The sequence below is a fragment of the Bos grunniens genome, chromosome 29, assembly GCF_055505025.1.
Source record: "Bos grunniens cultivar Pamir isolate PY7600 chromosome 29, Bosgru_T2T1.0, whole genome shotgun sequence".
Taxonomy (NCBI): Eukaryota; Metazoa; Chordata; class Mammalia; order Artiodactyla; family Bovidae; genus Bos; species Bos grunniens.
This window is the reverse complement of record NC_141193.1, coordinates 498,738-518,704: the sequence shown is the minus strand read 5'-3', so window position 1 is coordinate 518,704 and position 19,967 is coordinate 498,738. Positions and strand designations below refer to the sequence as shown.

Below are 19,967 nucleotides of genomic sequence, written 5' to 3'. Positions count from 1 at the left end.
TCTATGCCCCAACCAGTAATGCTGAAGAAGCTGAAGTTGAATGGTTCTGTGAAGACCTACAAGACCTTTTAGAACGAACACCCAAAAAAGATGTCCTTTTCATTATAGGGGACTGGAATGCAAAAGTAGGAAGTCAAGAAACACCTGGAGTAACCGGCAAATTTGGCCTTGGAATACGGAATGAAGCAGGGCAAAGACTAACAGAGTTTTGCCAAGAAAATGCACTGGTCATAGCAAACACCCACTTCCAACAACACAAGAGAAGACTCTATACATGGACATCACCAGATGGTCAACACCGAAATCAGATTGATTATATTCTTTGCAGCCAAAGATGGAGAAACTCTATACAGTCAGTGAAAACAAGACTGGGAGCTGACTGTGGCTCAGATCATGAGCTCCTTATTGCCAAATTCACACTTAAATTGAAGAAAGTAGGGAAAACCACTAGACCATTCGGGTATGACCTAAATCAAATCCCTTATGATTATACAGTGGAAGTTCGAAATAGATTTAAGGGCCTAGATCTGATAGATAGAGTGCCTGATGAACTATGGACTGAGGTTCATGACATTGTACAGGAGACAGGGATCAAGACCATCCCCATGGAAAAGAAATGCAAAAAAGCAAAATGGCTGTCTGGGGAGGACTTATAAATAGCTGTGAAAAGAAGAGAAACAAAAAGCAAAGGAGAAAAGGAAAGATACAAACATCTGAATGCAGAGTTCAAAGGATAGCAGCAAGAGATAAGAAAGCCTTCCTCAGCGATCAATGCAAAGAAATAGAGGAAAACAACAGAATGGGAAAGACTAGAGATCTCTTCAAGAAAATTAGAGATACCAAGGGAACCTTTCATGCAAAGATGGGCTCGATAAAGGACAGAAATGGTATGGACCTAACAGAAGCAGAAGATATTAAGAAGAGGTGGCAAGAATACACAGAAGAACTGTACAAAAAAGATCTTCACGACCCAGGTAATCACGATGGTGTGATCACTCACCTAGAGCTAGATATCCTGGAATGTGAAGTCAAGAAAGCATCACTACGAACAAAGCTAGTGGAGGTGATGGAACTCCAGTTGAGCTCTTTCAAATCCTGAAAGATGATGCTGTCAAAGTGCTGCACTCAATATGCCAGCAAATTTGGAAAACTCAGCAGTGGCCACAGGACTGGAAAAGGTCAGTTTTCATTCCAGTCCCAAAGAAAGGCAATGCCAAAGAATGCTCAAACTACCACACAATTGCACTCATCTCACATGCTAGTAAAGTAATGCTCAAAATTCTCCAAGCCAGGCTTCAGCAATACGTGAACCGTGAACTTCCAGATGTTCAAGCTGGTTTTAGAAAAGGCAGAGGAACCAGAGAGGCCAACATCCACTGGATCATGGAAAAAGCAAGAGAGTTCCAGAAAAATATCTATTTCTGCTTTACTGACTATGCCAAAGCCTTTGACTGTGTGGATCACAATAAACTGTGGAAAATTCTGAAAGAGATGGGAATACCAGACCACCTGATCTGCCTCTTGAGAAATTTGTATGCAGGTCAGGAAGCAACAGTTAGAAGTGGACATGGAACAACAGACTGGTTCCAAATAGGAAAGGGAGTACGTCAAGGCTGCATATTGTCACCCTGCTTATTTAACTTATATGCAGAGTACATCATGAGAAACGCTGGGCTGGAAGAAGCACAAGCTGGAATCAAGATTGGCGGGAGAAATATCAATAACCTCAGAGATGCAGACGAAACCACCCTTATGGTAGAAAGTGAAGAGGAACTCAAAAGCCTGTTGATGAAGGTGAAAGAGGAGAGTGAAAAAGTTGGCTTAAAACTCAACATTCAGAAAATGAAGATCATGGCGTCCGGTCCCATCACTTCATGGGAAATAGATGGGGAAACAGTGGAAACAGTGTCAGACTTTATTTTTATGGGCTCCAAAATCACTGCAGATGGTGACTGCAGCCATGAAATTAAAAGACGCTTACTCCTTGGAAGGAAAGTTATGACCAACCTAGATAGCATATTCAAAAGCAGAGACATTACTTTGCCAACAAAGATCGTCTAGTCAAGGCTATGGTTTTTCCCAGTGGTCATGTATGGATGTGAGAGTTGGACTGTGAAGAAAGCTGAGCGCCGAAGAATTGATGCTTTTGAACTGTGGTGTTGGAGAAGACTCTTGAGAGTCCCTTGGACTGCAAGGAGATCCAGCCAGTCTATTCTGAATATCAGCCCTGCGATTTCTTTGGAAGGAATGATGCTAAAGCTGAAACTCCAGTACTTTGGCCACCTCATGCGAAGAGTTGACTCATTGGAAAAGACTCTGATGCTGGGAGGGATTGAGGGCAGGAGGAGAAGGGGATGACAGAGGATGAGATGGCTGGATGGCATCACTGAGTCGATGGACGTGAGTCTGAGTGAACTCCGGGAGTTGGCGATGGACAGGGAGGCCTGGCGTGCTGCGATTCATGGGGTCGCGAAGAGTCGGACACGACCGAGCGACTGAACGGAACTGAAACATTGTGGACGTGAGCCCAGCACACGTTGAGTTTTACGTACTATATGGATTTACATAGTCAGGTAATTTTCAAATTAAAAGTTTATTCGAGTCTGAAAAACAGCAAATGCTGAAGAAGATGTGGAGGAAATGGAGCCCTCATGCACCGCTGGTGGGATGTCAGTTGGTCTAGCCGCAGTGGAAAACAGTGTGAGGTTTCCTTAATTTAATAAAACAGAGTTACTGTATGACCCAGCAATCCTGGACATATATCCAGACAAAATTCTAATTTGAAAAGATAAGTGTACCCCAGTGTTCACAGCACCAGTATCTACAGTAGCCAAGACATGGAAGCAGCCTAAGTGTCCATCAGCACAGAAACGGATGAAGTTGTGGTCGTGTACACAGTGGGATGTCACTCAGTCATAAAAAGGGGATGAGGCCACTCGCAGCAAGATGCACGAACCTAGAGCTTGTCACACTAAGTGGCGTTCGTCAGAAAAGACGAATATCGTATCACTCGTGTGGAATCTAAACAATGATCCAGATGATACTAAAAATGATACTAAAAAAGTATACAGATACTTATTTACAACACAGGAACAGGCTCACAGACACCAGGACACACTTGTGGTCGCCGAGGAGGGTGGGGCAAGGGGGGTGACTGGGAGTTTGCAGTTAGCAAAGTGAGGATGGGTGAAGACACAAGGCCCCGCTGTCCGCAGCAGGGGCTGTGTTCAGCGTCCTGTGGTAGACCATGATGGAGAAGAATACGCCAAAAACTTACGTGTTTAACAATCACTGCTGTACGGCAGAAATTAACATTGTAAATCAACTATACTCCACAAACTTTCGTCTGTTCTTTTGATACGCAGCCAGACATTGTTTTTCTGCACTTCTCAGGTAACTGTGTTTACAAATGGAGGGTCTGTGGCCTCCATGCACTGACAGGGCACGGTCAGCGTTTTTAGGAGTAGAGTGTCCTTTGCATTAGGTCCATGGACATTGAACAGACCGCAGTGCAGCGTAGCCCGAGCAAGCCTGGGACAGCTGAGCCCAGGTGACTGGCTCAGTTGTGACATTTGCTTTATTCTGGAGGTGAACCTGCGCTCTCTCCCAGGTATGCCTGTAATGATTTGAAATTTCACCTTTTTATTGTAAAAATAAGGCACACTTATTGTAGCCAATACGGAAGCAGAGGACAGCACGGAGACAGGCAGGCAGAGCCTGCTCCCGGGGTCACCCTGGCCTCTGCTCCTCCACGCGTGTGTGACGCTCGTTCACGTCTTGTGTTTCACTGAACCCTAGCCTCTCGTGTGTTCGGGGTCCACGTCTCCACTAACCACACCCCGTCAGGCCCTCAGAGCCTGTGAGCGGCAGCAGCATCTCCTACCCTGACGGCAGGTGTGGGCCGTCTTCCCCGACCTCCTGGGGGGCCCGGTCACCCAGCCCCTCTGTGGATACGCTTAGTGTTCTCACTTGGGCGCTTATCAGTAACACGGTGGGCAGCGACGTCAGATACAAGTATTTCTCTGCAGGTGTGATTGTGTTTGCTTGATCCCAGGGAGGAAGCCGCCAGATGAGAGTGTGGACGTGTTTCCAGGGCCATCCAGGCTGTCTGCCTCTGAGTGCGTTCCTTAAACGGGGTGGTCGAGGCTGGGCGCCCCTGCCCAGGAAGGCTGGCTGCTTAGCACGTGCAGGACCGCGGCCTCGGGGGGGCGACCGCTCCCGGAGCCGTGACTCGGTCTGTCCTCCCTTGCAGGACTGGAAGGACCACCAGCACGTGTGTGGTCAGTCTGCAGCCGTCACTGTCCAGGGGGACGACGTCCACGTCGGCGAGGGCGTGATCGAGAAGGTCACCGTGTGAGGGCCCGTGGGGCCTCTGCGGCCAGGAAGGACCCTGGAGGACAGGGGACTCTGAGGACAAGGAGGAACTTGCTGGCCAAGTTACGAGTGGACGTTGGGCGACCGCGCCCTCAGCAGCGCACTCCCACTGCCGAACTCTGGGGGCGGGCGCTGGCCCCTCCGTGGCTGCTGGTGGACACGGCCTGGGCCCGATGCTCGTGGTGCTTTTTTTAATCCCTTGGATCATGAGCGTCCAGTCTTCCCTACGGGTGTGTCGTGTTCTGTAACACGCGTGTACATATATGTGTCTTGTCAATAAAGTCAATACCCCTGTCCCACCCGGACAGGTGACTCCAGTCCTGACCTCCCCAGGGGGCTGTTCTTGGTGCAGCTCAGAAGCCTTGAACAGAAGGGGCCCTGCCCGGCGGGGGTCCCAGAGCCACCAGCCAGGAAGGCCAAGCCCCACTGTCCAGGCTCGGGGGAGACGAGGCGCCCTGGCCTGCCACCCTCCTCTGCAAGGGTGCACCGGGCCACTGGGCACCTGCCCGGCACGGCTACTGCCTAAGCCCAGCAGTCCCACCCAGCATGGCAGCAGCCTGGGGCCTGATCCCCGTGACTTCCCAAGCCCGCCTGTGCCCAGTGCCTGTTCTGGGGGAGCCCTGGGTCTGCAGCGCCCCCTCTTCTCTGCACTGAGGAGGTAGGGGCTCTGCCCCAGTCACAGACTCTGACCCCGATGCTTGCCCCCCTGGTCGATTCTTCCACGTTCATCTCCCAGCTCCTGTTTCCAGAAGGTTCTCAGTCCATAGCACATGGCCTTCGGGGACGCCACTGGCTCCGGGTGAGCCCGGGGGTGGCTGGAGGCCTGAGGGAGGGGGCTGTGAGCCCAGGAGCCCCAGGGCCCGTCCCCACGCCCAGCCTGGCTGCAGGTGATGGAGGGCCCTGCCCCCAGAAGCCTCTGCCGGCGCTCTGCCTGGCCTCCACAGGCTAAGTGGGTTTATTCGGGTTTTATTTAGCTGGTCTTCACTCCTCTCCACTGTCTCAGGGAAGGCCAGCCCCGCCTCCTGGGGTTTGGAGAGCTAAGAGAGCTGAGGAGGCATGTCAGCCTCGGCAGGAGGGGCTGGTGATGGCTGCACCCCTGAAAGGAGTCTCCCCAAACATGAAAAGGCTAAAATGGCGACTGAGGTGGGCATGAAGCCCACAGGCAAAGGGTGCCAGGTCCTTCCCTGGTGTCCAGCTCTGGCCAGGGGACCCCTTCAAGCAGTGCAGCGGTCTCTGGACCAGGCCTTGCAGGGAGGCCATCCTGGGCAAGGGTTTCCTGGGATAGGGGCAGCTTCTCCTCAGGACGGAAGCCTTGGGACTACGTGTTTTGGGGGCACTTTCCAAAATGTATGGTTTCTGAGCCCGTGAAGCTGTCTCTGTGTCGTGCTGGACGTCAGGAGATTTCCAGAAACTCCACGACACCAAGCGTGGGTTGCACCCTCACTTCCATGTCAGCACTTCTGACGGCATCGCCTTCTGACCGCGCCTCCTGCCAGACGCACCCCCAGGGACAGGGCAGCCTCAGCATCTGTCAGCGCAGCGCAGCAGCCATCAGGATGCTGGTCCTCTGCTGAGGTGTGGAGACGCGTGGCATCAGGGGGCCTGCCCAGTGCTGGGACCCTCGAGGCGCCTGCTGGAGCCCCGGGTCAGCCAGACTCCGGCATCTGCACCCAAGCCCACCGTGCCCCTCCCCTGCCCAGCTTGCCCTCCATTTCCAGCTTGTCCCCCTCTTGGAGTCTGTGCACAGCGGGGATGGCCCAGGGACAGCAGCAGGCTCCAGCGCATCCACGTCCCCGCCCCCATGAGGTGCACTTACTAGCCTGGCCTATCAGGGACGTGGTCACCCTGTTCCCAGTACAGATGAGAAGGGTGCAGAGATGGGCACGTGGCCTCTCTCCACGCAGACACTGGGGGGTGGGCAGAGCAGCTGGTGTCCACACTGGGTGTGGCTGCTGCCAGCGGAGATCCTCTTGGCAACAGCAGAAACTAGCTCTAACCATCGGAAGTGACCACAGAAGGCCCAGCAGGTACGTGGCAGAGCTGAGCTTCAGGGCACAGGTGTGGCCTGTGGGCCTGCGGGTGTGCAGCCAGGCGGCAGGGCCAGTGGCCACAGTCAGGGCCCCTGCTCCAGTCCTGACCCGGACTCTGACCCTAACCCTGCTGTCAGCCCAGTGGGTCCCTCCCTGGTCTTCACTTCCAGTCTGAGATTCTCAGAGGGATCATCAGCCTAGCTCTGGAGCAGGCATCCTGCCCAGTCTCGGTTGTACCATCTGGGGCCCTCCCTGGGCACTGGGGCTCCCCCTGGGTTTGGGGGACCCTCCCTGGGCACTGGGGCTCCTCCTGGGTTTAGGGGACCCTCCCTGGGCACTGGGGCTCCCCCTGGAAGAGACCCAGGGTACGTGCTGTGGCCTTCGTCTTGTTTCAAAGGGGCGGAGCTGCTGGAGGCTGGAGCAGCCCCAGGGTCAGGGTCCCGCCCAGGGCCCCTCTCCCTCTGTGTCAGCCCCTGTGGTACAGGCACACAGCATTCTGCATGGGCCCCCCGTTCCTCAGTGCTCGGCTCCCTGAGGGCAAGTCTCTCCCAGGGTGATATGGACAGGCTGGTCCTGCAGGTGGTCAGGGGAGGCTTCTTGGAGGAGGTGGCAGCTGAGCCCTTGAGAAGGAAAGGGTGCTCACCCACAGACGGGACGGGCGGCCCCTCTTTTCATGGAATAGTTTAACATCCTGAGGTTGGGCCTGATGCTGTCACCTCACAGCCCACAGGAGCTCCTTCCAGAGAAGGCCTTGGCACCCAGTTGTGGCCAGCTCGGTGGTCAGTGTCCCTGACCAGAGCGCTCAGCCACAGCACTAGGGAGCAGCGTGGTGCCCACGACGGGGGACTGAGAGGGCCCAGGTGAAGTCCAGGAGGGGCTGCCTCAGGTTACGGGGGTCACGCTGTGGCGGGGGGCGGGCGAGTAGCTAGCTGCTCTGGCCCTGGTCCTGGCCACGTGGCAGAGGATGGATGAGCGCCTTGCGGGTGTGTGCTTGGCCCTCCCTGAGCCCACCCAGCCCCTCGGCCCCTCTCCTGGGCTTCGGGCATCGGGTGGCAGGCAGGGAGCTGCGTTCTGACCTTGAGGGGGCTGCCAAAGTGGGGGCAGGGCTGGTGCCACTGGCTGGGGAGCAGAGTCGGGTGGAGTGTGTGGGGGAGGGTGTGAGCCCAGGCAGCCTTCCGAGGTCACGGGCGCCCCTGTTCCCGGGCATGCACCTCCCTGACGCCCCACTGCTCAGCCCAGGGCTCAGCCAGGACCTTCCTCGAAGGAAGGAAAGGGTTAACTGACCAGATGGGGCCAGTGGGGATGCCTCCTCCTCGCCCCCCGAAAGCCTTCCCAGCAGGTGACCCGGGATCTGTTTAATTACTCCTACAAAGCCCCAGGCGAGGCGGGTCCCCGCCAGGGGAGGCGGCGCCGGCGCTCTGTCAGCAGCAGAGGCGCAGAGCCTTGCGAAAGACGGTGCGGAACTCGGCGTTGAAGATGGTGTAGATGACGGGGTTGAGGGCGCTGTTGACGTATCCCAGCCAGGTGACCGCGCTGACCAGCCGCGGGGACACGGCGCACGCGGGGCACAGCGCCCGCGTGATGTGCACCACGAAGAAGGGCGTCCAGCAGAGCAGGAAGGCCCCTGGGGGCGGGGCGGAGTCACCGCCACGCCCCCACCCTGGGCACCGCCCCCCTCCGCCGCGCCCCCGGGGCCGGTACCCACCGACCACCACCGGCAGGACCCTCATAGCTTTGCGCTCCCGGCCTGTGATCTTGGCACGTCTCCTCCTGCGGGCCTGACGCGGGGGTTCGGCCGCATTGGCTTCCGGGGGCGCGACGGCGTCCGGGGCGGGGTCGGCGTCGGGGGTCGGGCCGGAATCCGGGGCGGGGGCGGCGTCGGTGGCCTGGCTGGCGTCCGGCGCGGGCGGGCCGGGGCCGCTGGGCCGGCGGGGCGCACGGCCGTGCAGCTTGGCGCGGCGGGCTGCCTCCCAGCGCCGCAGGCCGCGGAACGTGGCCCAGTAGAGCATCAGCATGAGCGGGCAGGGCAGGAAGAAGGAACATACGGACGAGTAGACCACGTAGTCGCGGTCCTCCAGGCGGCACACGGAGGGGTCGCGGCCGCGCGCGTCGTTGAGGCCGCACAGCACGGGCGCCGCCACCGCCGCCGACAGCAGCCACGTGGCGCCGATGAGCAGCAGCTGCCGGCCGCCGCTGCTCTGGCGGTTGTAGCGCAGGGGCACGGCCACGGCCACGAACCTGAGGGGAGAGCGGTGAGGGCGGCGGGGCGGGGCGGCCCGACGGGGCGCGCCCACGGCCACGAACCCGCGGGGAGCGCGGTGAGGGCGGCGGGGCGGCTTACCTGTCCACGCTGATGGCGCACAGGTTGAATATGGAGGCCGTGCACAGCATGACGTCCATGGCCATGAGCGCGTCGCAGAGGCCCGGGCTCAGCAGCCACACGCCGCCCTGCACCTGAGCACGGAGAGGAGCCGCAGCAACAGTAGTCGCGGGAAGCTGACCTTCCTCGGCCCCGCCCCCGAGATGTCTTCCTGACCCCCGCCGTTGCTGGCAGCGAGGGGGCTGAATAACAGAGGAGCCGCTCCGCGGGAAGCAGGGCGGTCCTCCCCTCCCCTCAGGCCGGGCGCCGAGAGACCTCCCATCCTTCCTGTTACAACTGGGAAACGCCTTCGGATTGGAGGGGTGGTTTGGGGGCGTAGGCAACGGCTGGCTGTGATCCCTGATGCTCAGGGTCCGCGGGGCCCCTCCCTGCAGGTGGGGACCTTGCTGCCCTAGAGCGTGAGCCCAGCATCCACCCCGGTCTCCAGCAGATCGCGCAGTTGGCCTGTCTGCTGAAACTCTGTCTCTGGGACTCTGGACAGGTCATCCCACTCTCGTCCCCGCACTCCTGAAGTGAGGGCAACGGTAGCATGCACATCATTGTTACGAAGTAGCAGCCTCGGCCCTCTGCTCAGCGCCCCCACCAAGGGCAAAGGAGCAGACAGCCGCCCCTTCTAAATCTCCTCCTGCTGATTTGGGACGATTAGGAGCTTAAGAGCCGTCACTGTGACGTCTGTCTACAGCTCGGGTGGGGGGGGCAGTAGGTCATGCCCGTCCCTGTCCTGCTGGCCTCTCTGCCCAGCCCTGCCTGGACTCACCCTCCACCTTAGAAAACCATGCCTCCCCTCCCCCCACAGCCCGGGACACCGCGTCCCCAACTCCGCCTAAGCAGCTTTTCTCTGCCCAAACTGCAGAGTGGACATGGCTGGCACCAAGGGGGACCCACCCGAGGGCCAGACCTGACCTGGGTGTGGTGGTTCCCGGACCCAGGTTCTGGCAAAGGCCCTTCCCCAGCCCGGGTGGGCATCCCCTTCCTCCAGCCAGGCTCCCTGCCCTGCACCTCCCAGAAGCTGAGGGTCCCTCCTGCTGTGAGCCACATCAGCGCAGGAGTGAGGGTGCCCTGCCCGGGTCGTGCTCGTGTGTGCATGCGTGGCTCTGTGTGGCTGTGGCCTCGTGGGGTGACCTCTGTGTCTCTGCCCCAGGGGAGCCGGTGTGGGGTAAGCCTGACTCTGCCACTCCATCCAGCTGGCTCCCCCTGGGGGGACGGGAACCCAGCGGAGGGGGCTGGGTGGGGGTCTGGACTGCAAAAGCCGCCTGTTACTGGGGTCTGTGTTTGAAGAACAGAAGCATCTCTTGGGTAACAGACAGAGAAAGCGAAGCGGAGAGAGGGACAGAGCGGGAGGGCGGACGGATCGCGAAGCGGACAGACCGACCGCGGGATGATGGGGGGTGGGGGAGCGAGGTTCAGAGGGAACCCGGCTCCGGTCGTCCTGGGAGCTGCACAGCGCCCAGCTCCAGGATCCTGAGAAGCCAAGCAGCGGGGTCAGGCTCGGTCCTCCGTGTGGCCGGGACAGGGGACCCGGAGCGGGCGAGGGTGCGTGTGCGGGGGCGACGCGGGCTCACCTCGGAGTAGACGAAGAGAGGCAGCACTAGCAGGGCGAGGAGCAGGTCGGCGGCCGCCAGACTCACGATGAAGTAGTTGGTGGGCGTCTGCAGGGACCGTTCGGCCGCCACGCTCATGCACACGAGCGAGTTCCCCGCAAGCACCGCGCCGATGAGCAGCACGCCCCCCACCAGCGCCGCCGCCGCCCCGGGGCCCCCGGCGCCGACGCCCGTGCCGGGCGCGCGCTCCTCCAGCAGCCCGTCCGCGTCTGCGGCGCTGCGGTTCCCCATGGCGCCCGGCCCGCGCGCCCCGCCGGGCGCTCAGCACCACGGACAGTCCCGGCCGCGCGCCGGAGCCCCGCCCCTAGGCCCGCCCAGCCGGGCCTTAGTCCCGCCCCGACCGCCCGGCTCCGCGGACCCCAGGGCGCTCCAAGCTGCACCCGGTTTGGGCCTATCTTGGACTTCGACCCTAGGGCCGGGCAGATGGACAAACGCGCCGGCCCAGTGAAGGGATGTGATTGGCCTGGGCGGGTCCAGCATCGCTCTCTGCCACGCAGGGTTGCGGGACGACGCGAGGGTCAGCGCCCAGAGAAACCCACAGGATGAAAGGGCGACTCAACAATCCCTCGAGACTTGCGGGCACTCACGCCAGCGCCACCAGGTCCAGCCTCAGAGACCCCCGCGACCCTGCATGGGCCCAGGCTGGGCGTCCCCCTCCAGAGATGCTTCTGCAGACCCCCGAGGCAGAGATGGAGCCGCGTGGGGGGCATCCTTTCCAGGCTGCTTCCAACAGACGCCTGCACGCCCCAGCCCAGGCTCCCCCTCCGTCCCTCCAGGCGCACTCCTCTCTACACCCCCACCCGACCCGGCCTCTCTGCCCCCTTCATCTCCCCCTGCAATGATTGCAGACCCCAACCTGGGTCCCTACCAGCCTGGACCACACTCAGTCACTCTCCAACCCACAGCCACTGCCTGACCCTTATCCTCCTCCAGCAGTTGGGTGGGCAACCCTGATCCTGGCTCCATCACCCTGAGCAAGCTGTGTGCCCCTCTGAGCCTGAAAAATGAGCTCACCCCACAAAGCCTAGAGAGGCTGTAAAAGGAGCCAAGGCCACGAGAAGGCCACTGGGAGCTTAATCTTACCTGAGTCTCATCGTTCTCACAGAGAAGAGAAGCCCCACAGGAGAACCCTGTCAACCTGCACACCCTACACGCAGGGAAGTTAAAGAGAAGACAGCGACCTGAGGAGACATACTGTGATGATCCCCACAAGGGGCCAAATCACAGGAGACCTGATAAAGGTCTGAAGACCAATAGGGAGACTCAACGCTTATCAGAGGATGGGCTGGCCTCAGCGTTGAGTCTCCCTCCTGGTCCTCAGACATCTGCCACCATTAAGGGTGAAAAGGCAGCCCAAGGACTTCCCTTGATGGTCCAGTGGTTAAGAATCTGGCTTCCAGTGCAGGGAGGCAGGTTTGATCCCTGGTCCGGGAACTAGATCCCATATGCCTTGAGGCAACGAAGCCCATGAGCCGCAAGCCCCAACTCAGACCTGTCACAGCCAAAAAAATAAAGAAATGTGATGCTAAGAAAATGGAAATCTGCATATAAAGAAAATATATTTTGCTTAAAAAGAGTGAAAAGGCAGCCCAGATTGGGGAAAGAATATGATGTAGCAGCAGCATGCTGTGTCGTGCTCTCACAGTCCTGTCCGACTCTTTGTGGCCACGTGGACTGTAGCCCGAAGGCTCATCTGTCCGTGGGATTTCCTAGGCAAGAGTACTGGAGTGCAGCACAGCAAAAACAAACAACAAACAAACAATCACAACGACACGTCTTGCAGACAAAAATGGGGAGAAATGTCAGATGTGTAATTTGAAAATATTTCCTCCCAGACTGGAGAGGAATATTGTCTCTTCATTCTCCTAACAGTGTATTTGAGTTTTTTTTTTTTTTATCTGTAAGGTATGAGCTGATGTGATTAATTGATTAATTTTTCTTGCCTGTGGATGTCTAGTTATCCCAGCACCACTTGTTGAAAAGACTTTTCTCTCCATGGAATTGCCTTTGAACTTTTGTCCATGAGCACTTGATCATATCTCTGTGGGGCTATTTCTTAACTCTCAGTTTCATTGTCCACATGTCTTTCAACAATAGTAGTCTTGATTATTGTGACTTTATGGTAAGTCATGAAATCATGCAGTGTGGGTCCTCTAAATTTTGTCCTTCACATGCCTGTCTTGACTGTTCTAGCTCCTTTGTCCGTCTGTGTGAATTCTATTTAAGCATCTATTTATTTACTTGGGTGTACATGGTCTTAGTTGGCATATGGACCTAGCTCCCTAACCAAGGGTGGAACCCAGGCCCCCTGCGTGGGGGTTTGCAGTCTTAGCCAGTAGACCACCAGGGATGTCCCTGTGTATATGAATTTTAGAATCAGGTTGTCTGTATCTGCAAAAAAGTCCTGCTGGGAATTTGATTGGGGGGAAATTGACATCTTAACAATATTATCTTCCAACTCATGAATACAGTACATCTCTTCATTTATTGAGATAGTCTTTGATTTCTTTCATCAGTAATTCTATGAAACTGTGCCTTTGAATAGCATTTCCCTTAAGTCATAGGGCATCTTTCGTGTGCTTCTTGGTCATTTGTACAACTTTTTTGGAAACCATTGCAAATCCAAGGCCATGAAGATTTGTCCCTGTATTTCCTTCTAAGAGTTTTATTTTATTTTTTTGTAAGACCTTTTTTTCCCTTCTCTTTTCTGTCATGTGTATGGCTTGTGGGATCTTATTTCCCCGATTAAGACTGGACCTGGGACCTTGGCAATGAGAGCACAGAGTCCTAATCACTGGACCACCAGGGAATTTCCAGTTTTATAATTTTAGATTAAATAATTTAGATTTTGACTCATTTTGAGTTAATTTTTATATATGGTATGAGGTAATGGTTCAGCTTCATGGGTTTGCATGTGGATATTCAGTTATTCCAATGCCATTGAAGAAACTCTTCTTTCCCCATTAAATAGTCCTGACATCTTCATTGAAAATCAATTGATGGGACTTCTCCAGTCATACAGTGGATAAGACTCCACACGCCCAAGGCAGGAAGCCTGGGTTTGATCCCCGTTCAGGGAACTAGATCCCACGAGCCCCAACTAAGAGCTTAAGTGCTGCAACTACAGATTCTGTGCGCCACAGCCGAGGCCTGGCACAGTCAAATACGCCACAGCCGAGGCCTGGCACAGTCAAATGCCTCTTTTATTTAAAACAAATTGGTAGCAGATGTACGGGTTTGTATCTGAACTGTCGTTTCTATCCCACTGATCTTTATGTCTGGCCTTAACACCAGGACCATACTGTGTTGATTTCTGTAGTTTGTAGCAAGTTTTGGAATCAGCCACTGTGCCAACTTTGTTTTTCTTTTTCAAGAATGCTTTGGTTATTTGGATTTCCTTGCAATTCCATACAAATTTTAGAGTTGGATTTTCCATTTATTAAAAAAAAAATGTCATTTGGGTTTCAGTAAGGAGCATATTGAATCTGAAGATCATTGCTGAGCAAAGGCGTCTTAACAATATTAGGTCTTCCAACCCATGAACATTCAGTTCAGTCGCTCAGTCGTGTCTGACTCTTTGTGACCCCATGAATCCCAGCACGCCAGGCCTCCCTGTCCATCACCAACTCCCGGAGTTCACTCAGACTCACGTCCATCGACTCAGTGATGCCATCCAGCCATCTCATCCTCTGTCATCCCCTTCTCCTCCTGCCCCCAATCCCACCCAGCATGAGTCTTTTCCAATGAGTCAACTCTTCGCATGAGGTGGCCAAAGTACTGGAGCTTCAGCCTTAGCATCATTCCTTCCAAAGAACACCCAGGGCTGATCTCCTTTAGAATGGACTGGTTGATCTCCTTGCAGTCCAAGGGACTCTCAAGAGTCTTCTCCAATACCACAGTTCAAAAGCATCAATTCTTTGGAGCTCAGCTTTCTTCACAGTCCAACTCTCACATCCATACATGACCACTGGGAAAAACCATAGCCTTGACTAGATAGACCTTTGTTGGCAAAGTAATGTCTCTGCTTTTGAATAATAGTAACCCACTCCAGTGTTCTTGCCTGGAGAATCCCAGGGACGGGGGAGCCTGATGGGCTGCCGGCTATGGGGTCGCACAGAGTCGGACATGACTGAAGTGACTTAGCAGCAGCAGGTTGGCCATAACCCTCCTTCCAAGGAGTAAGCGTCTTTTAATTTCATGGCTGCAGTGATTTTGGAGCCCCAAAAATAAAATCTGACACTGTTTCCACTGTTTCCCATCTATTTCCCATGAAGTGATTAGACTGACGTATTATGCCTTCTTTAATCTCTTCCAGCAATGTTTTTTGCTTTTCATCGTATGAGTCTTTTACCTTCTTGGTTAAAATTTATAAGTAAGAATTTTATTCTTTTTGATGCTATTGCAAATGAATTACTTAATTTTTTTTACTTCTCTCTTTATGGCTGCACTGGGTCTCTGCTGCTGCATGAGGGTGTCCAGTCCCCACGAGCAGCGGCTGCTCTCTTGTCGCGGCGTGTGGGCTTCTCGCTGCAGCGGCTGCCTCTGTCGCAGAGCACGGGCTCCAGGTTGTGCATGAGCCTCAGTGGTTGCAGCACTCGGGCGTAGCTGCCGTGAGGCACGCGGAATCCTCCTGGACCAGGAGATTGAACCCATGTCGCCTGCATTGACAGGCAGATTCTTAACCACTGGACCACCAGGGACGTCCCATGAATTATTTTCTTAATTTCATTTTTGAATTGCTCATTGATACTGTGTCGAAGTACTCATTCTTATATGTCAATCTTATGTCCTGAAACTGCTGAATTTGTTTATTAGTTCTAACAGGTTTTGGGCTTTCTGCTTCTTCCCCCGGTGTTCTCCGTGTATAAGATCGTGCTATCTGCAAGTAGAAACAGTTTCACTTCTATTTTTTTTTCAGTTTGGCTGTGCCAGCCTTAGTTGTGGCACACGGAATCTCTAGTTGCAGCGCCCGAGCTCTCAGTCGGGGCTCGTGGGATCTAGCTGCCCTGACAGAAACTGAGCCTGCGGCCCCTGCATGGGAGCTTGGTTGTCCCCGGACCACCAGGGATGTCCTCCTTTCCAATTTCGGAAGCCTTTTCTTTCTGTTTCTTGCCTAATTGCTCTGGCTAGAACTTCCAGGCAATGTTGACTAGAAAAAGACACGCCTGTCTTTTTCCTGAGCTGACGGAGAATTTTCAGCCCCTCCTCGTTGCGTGTGATGTCAGTTGTGTTTTCATATAAGGCCTTAATCGTGTGAAGGAAATAGCTTTCTGTTCCTGGTCTATTAAGTCTTTTTATCATGAAAGTGTGTTGATTTAATCAAATGCATTTTTCTGCATCCATTCGGATGATTAAATGTATTTCTCCATTCTATTAATGTGATGTACTACACCGATTGAGTTTTGTCTGTTGAATCACCCGTGCATTCCTGGGATAAATCTCCATTTGGTCCTAGTGTATAATCCTTTAAAAAGTGCTGCTGGATTTGTTTTGATCATATTTTGTGGAAGAGTTTTGTAATTCTAAAATTGATCCAACAATTTGATGCAGTTTTCATTAATCTCCTAATAGTCTTCTGTAAACCTTGACAAGTAGATCTTTGAATTTATATGGAAATTCAGAAGGTCAAAGCACCAAAGAATTGATACTTTTGAACTGTGATGTGGAGAAGACTCTTGAGAGTCCCTTGGACTGCAAGGAGACCAAACAAGTCAAACCTGAAGGAAACCAGTCCTGAATGTTCACTGGAAGGACTGGGGCTGAAGCTGAAGCTCCAGTACTTTGGCCACCTGACTCGAAGAGCTGACTCATTGGAAAAGACCCTGGGAGAGATTGAAGGCAGGAGGAGAAGGGGATCACAGGATGAGATGGTTGGATGGCATCACCGACTCAATGGACATGAGTTTGAGCAAGCTCCAGGAGTTGCTGATGGACAGGGAGGCCCAGCGTGCTGCAGTTCACGCAGTCTCCCATCCAAGTACTAACCAGGCCTGACCCTGCTTAGCTTCCGAGATCAGGCGCGTTCAGGGTGGTATGGCCCTAAACAGTTCATGCAGTCTCAAAGAGTCGGACCTGACTGCGTAACTGAACTGATCGCAGAAGGTCAAAAATAGCTAAGACACTCTTGAAGAAAAGCAAGGTGAATGAATGTGATCTGTCAGATATGAAGACTTATAAAAGTACTGTAACTATGATGGTGAATTAACGGGGGTGTTGTAGCTAAGACGGGAGGAGGGGTGGCAGTTGGGCGGATGGCATGCGCGGAGAGTGTGGCCACGGATCTAAGTGCATAGAGACGGTTGGCCCACAGCAGCAGCAACACGGAAGGACAGCGGAGAGGCGTGTGGAAAGCAGCAAAGCTTCGCCACTGCTTAACACCACGCGCAGCACAAGTCTCAGATCTGCACCCGAAGTGTGAAATAATGACGCTTTGGAAGGTAATAGATGGGGGCATCTCCCGTATCTTATGTTAATTACTCAGGAGACAAGAAATAGGAAAACATGCCAAGTTTCCTCACATTAATGTGAAGGGCGTTGTCCCCCTGTGCTCACCAGTCCTAAACTATTCACAACATTTTCTCAGTCCCTATCAGTTTCCTGCCTTAAAAGACCCTTCTTACAGCAACTGCACCCTGTGACAACCTCCCCGACACCCCGTGGACTGTTCCCAGCCCCTGCCCTTCCTGGCTCAGGTTGGATAACTCAGATAACTCAGCTTGGCTGATCAGGCAGACTCCCTGACAACCTCTGTCGGGTAGCTGACAATCCAGTCGTTACCTTTTTGAGATACATACTGAAATCCTCATAGGTGAGCTGATACAAGCTCTGAGATCTGCTCCAAAATTAAATTGAAAAAATAGAGAAAGTCATAGGGGTAGGTAAGAGTGGTTGTAAATTGTTGAAGCTGAGTAATGGTACCTGGGAGTTTGTCTACTTTTGTATGTCTTTAATTCTGTGTAAGGAGTAAAGTGATTTTTATTTTTCTGGTCTGTAAAAGGGGACGGTCATTAAAGCCACAGAAAGGTTACAGTCTATGACACAACGTAGCGACTGAACAACAAGTTTGGGCCCCAAGTTCATATCCTGAAGTGCTCAGCCGAAGGTAGCCTAAGGCGCACTGCTTCTGCAGCTCTGTGAAAGAAGAGGTCACAGATCTGAAAGAATGAGTTCTCTCCAGTGCCCTCCTGTAACACCCCTAATGCAGAGCTAAGAGTAGATGCCATTAAACTCGCCATTTAAATCTTAGCAGTAGCAGTGTTAGCCGCTCAGTCGTGTCTGACCCTTCACGACCCCAAGGACTGAAGCCTGCCAGGCTCCTCAGTCTATGAAATTCTCCAGGCAAGAATACTGGAGTGAGTTGCCATTTCCTTCTCCAGAGGATCTTCTCGACCCAGGGATCGAACCTGGATCTCCCACATTGTAGGCAGATTCTGTACTGTTTGAGTCACCAGGGAAGCCCATTTAAATCTTAGTTAAAATCCCCCAAAAAAGAATATTTTTGGTGATTTAGTATTCAGAGAATAAAACTGTGTCACAGTGAGATATATTCTTAGGCGTTGAATATGTTCCCTCCTATGTTTTACTGTGAAAAAATAAAGCTGCTTTTTCTTCCTCACAATCTTGGACCCTGAGAATTCCCTGGTGGACCAGTGCAAAGGACTCTGTTCTCACTGTCGAGGGCCTGGGTTTGATCCCTGGTCAGGGAACTAAGATCCAAGCCAAAAAAAAAAAGAATCCTGGACCCTGAACCTGGCCATTTTTAGGATCCCACACACAGAATGATGTCTGATCCAAGGCTTTGGATAGCTGTTCACGTAACCTGACTGCTTTCTGTGTGCCTGTAACAAAGGCCCAGCCAGGCGTGGCGTCTGGGAAACCCTGGGGCTCTCCCTGGAATCTGGGGGTCCACGTGGTGCTCTGCCACGTAGCTTCTGTCGCAAAGTAGGGTCCAAACCAGGCCAGGCCTGAGCCACCCATTGCTTGCTTCTCCAGTTCCCATCAGATGCCAGCCCACATTGTCTGCTGCCTTTCCACGTGAAATGCTGAGCCGGCTACATGTGGGTGTGGAGGACACCGGCCAGGAGCCGTCTGGAGAGAGTGCCAGCGGCAGGCGCAGCGGGGGCCGGCTGTTCAGATTCGATGGGGCAGCTGGCCACAGACTCCCCTACGACTGGCACCCGCGGGGCTGCCTGCCTGCCCCTCCTTGCCTCAGCCCCGCCCGGCTCTGCCACTCAGGCCTCGCCTCACCCTGTCTGTCCTTCTGCACTAGTGACCGCTTGGGACCTGGAGCCGCTGTGACCAGAGCAGCGTAGGACAGCGGGCGCGTCCCAAGCTGCTGCCCACTAAGCTACTGCCGCTCAGTTGGTGAGTCGTGTAACAGAGTGGACCCTTTCTGTGGGCAGCAGGAGGCAGTTCTTTGGGGCGATGGGCTTGTTCTGTATCCTGATTATGGTGGCAGTCACTCGATCCAGACATAAGTCATAATTCATCTTTTACTGTATGTTAATTGTTTAGAAGTCAATATGCCTGCATGCTGATTTTTTTTTTTTTTAAGATAGGAAGATCCTTCCTATGAAGATCTGCCTGGTCACTTAAGTGTTTGAGGTGCTAAAAAATCTGAATGACTACTCAGGGTTTTGAGTATTCTCATGAATGTGATTAATTGGTCAATGCTGCTAAAGTTTAGGGGTTGTAATCTGCCAAATTTGTGCAAGAAGAGGCCACAACAGCTGTTTAAAAATACAGATACAGAAAACAATGAGATACCACGCCCCACGCCCCATGGGAATGCGAAGCTGGTGCAGCCACTCTGGAAGACCATTTGGTGGCTTTCTGCAAAGCCAAAAGTACTCTTACCATGCAATCCGGCAATCACGGTCCTTGCTGTTCACCCAAAGGAGCTGAAAACTTACATCCACACAAAACCTGCATGTAGATGCTTACAGCAGCTTTACTCATAATTGCCAAAATCTGACAGCAACCAAAGCAACTCAAGACGTCCTTTAGTAGGTGAGTGTATAAACTGTGGTGTATCAGACAACGGAATGTTGTTCAGCACTCAAAAAGAAACGAGCTGTCAGCCCATGAAAAGACACGGAGGAAACTTCAATTTGTGTAAGTGAAAGAAGCCAATGAGAAACGGCCACGCACTGTGTGACTCCACCACGCGACATTCCTGGGAAGGTAAACAGGCTCCTGAGAGGCCCCTGGGCTGCAAGGAGGTCCAGCCAGCCCATCCTAAAGGACATCAGTCCTGGGTGTTCATTGGAAGGACTGATGCTGAAGCTGAAACTCCAGCACTTTGGCCACCTCATGAGAAGAGCTGACTCATTGGAAAAGACTCTGATGCTGGGAGGGATTGGGGGCAGGAGGATAAGGGGACGACAGAGGATGAGATGGCTGGATGGCATCACCGACTCGATGGACAAGAGTTTGGGTGAACTCTGGGAGTTGGTGATGGACAGCGAGGCCTTGGCGTGCTGCGATTCATGGGGTCGCAAAGAGTCGGACACGACTGCGCGACTGAACTGAACTGAACTGAACAGAGACAGTAAAAGGTGAGGTGCTGGGGACACAGGGATG

At 53.9% G+C, this 19,967-nt stretch overlaps 2 protein-coding genes across 4 annotated transcripts in view; one reads left to right on the top strand and one right to left on the bottom strand.

Moving 5' to 3' along the window:
* DEAF1 (DEAF1 transcription factor) overlaps positions 1–4,691 on the top strand; it is a 29,256-nt gene extending 24,565 nt beyond the window's left edge. For all 3 annotated transcript variants that reach the window (XR_015157769.1, XM_086384231.1, XM_086384230.1), the window contains exon 12: positions 4,253–4,691. Coding sequence is in view for 2 of the 3 variants with exons in the window: in XM_086384231.1 (XP_086240357.1) it covers positions 4,253–4,357 (105 nt within the window). In the remaining variant the exon portion in view is untranslated. The remainder of the gene's footprint in view (positions 1–4,252) is intronic.
* A 3,053-nt stretch (positions 4,692–7,744) lies between these two features.
* On the bottom strand, positions 7,745–10,647 carry DRD4 (dopamine receptor D4). Its single transcript, XM_086384238.1, has 4 exons — positions 10,347–10,647; positions 8,746–8,858; positions 8,110–8,642; positions 7,745–8,028 (listed from the first exon to the last, which is right to left on the bottom strand). The coding sequence occupies exons 1-4, from the start codon at positions 10,614–10,616 to the stop codon at positions 7,826–7,828; spliced, it is 1,119 nt and encodes a 372-aa protein (XP_086240364.1). The 5' UTR covers positions 10,617–10,647; the 3' UTR covers positions 7,745–7,825.
* Positions 10,648–19,967: the final 9,320 nt, after the last annotated feature.

Bases quoted from the DNA above. Each gene is read 5' to 3' on its own strand.
- DRD4 (XM_086384238.1), bottom strand. From the start codon at position 10,616: ATGGGGAACCGCAGCGCCGCAGACGCGGACGGGCTGCTGGAGGAGCGC. The intron at 8,859-10,346 runs GTGAGCCCGCGT...CTCCGTGCTCAG, and splicing joins CTCTCTTCGTCTACTCCGAG to GTGCAGGGCGGCGTGTGGCT. The intron at 8,029-8,109 runs GTGGGTACCGGC...CCCCGCCCCCAG, and splicing joins GGTCCTGCCGGTGGTGGTCG to GGGCCTTCCTGCTCTGCTGG.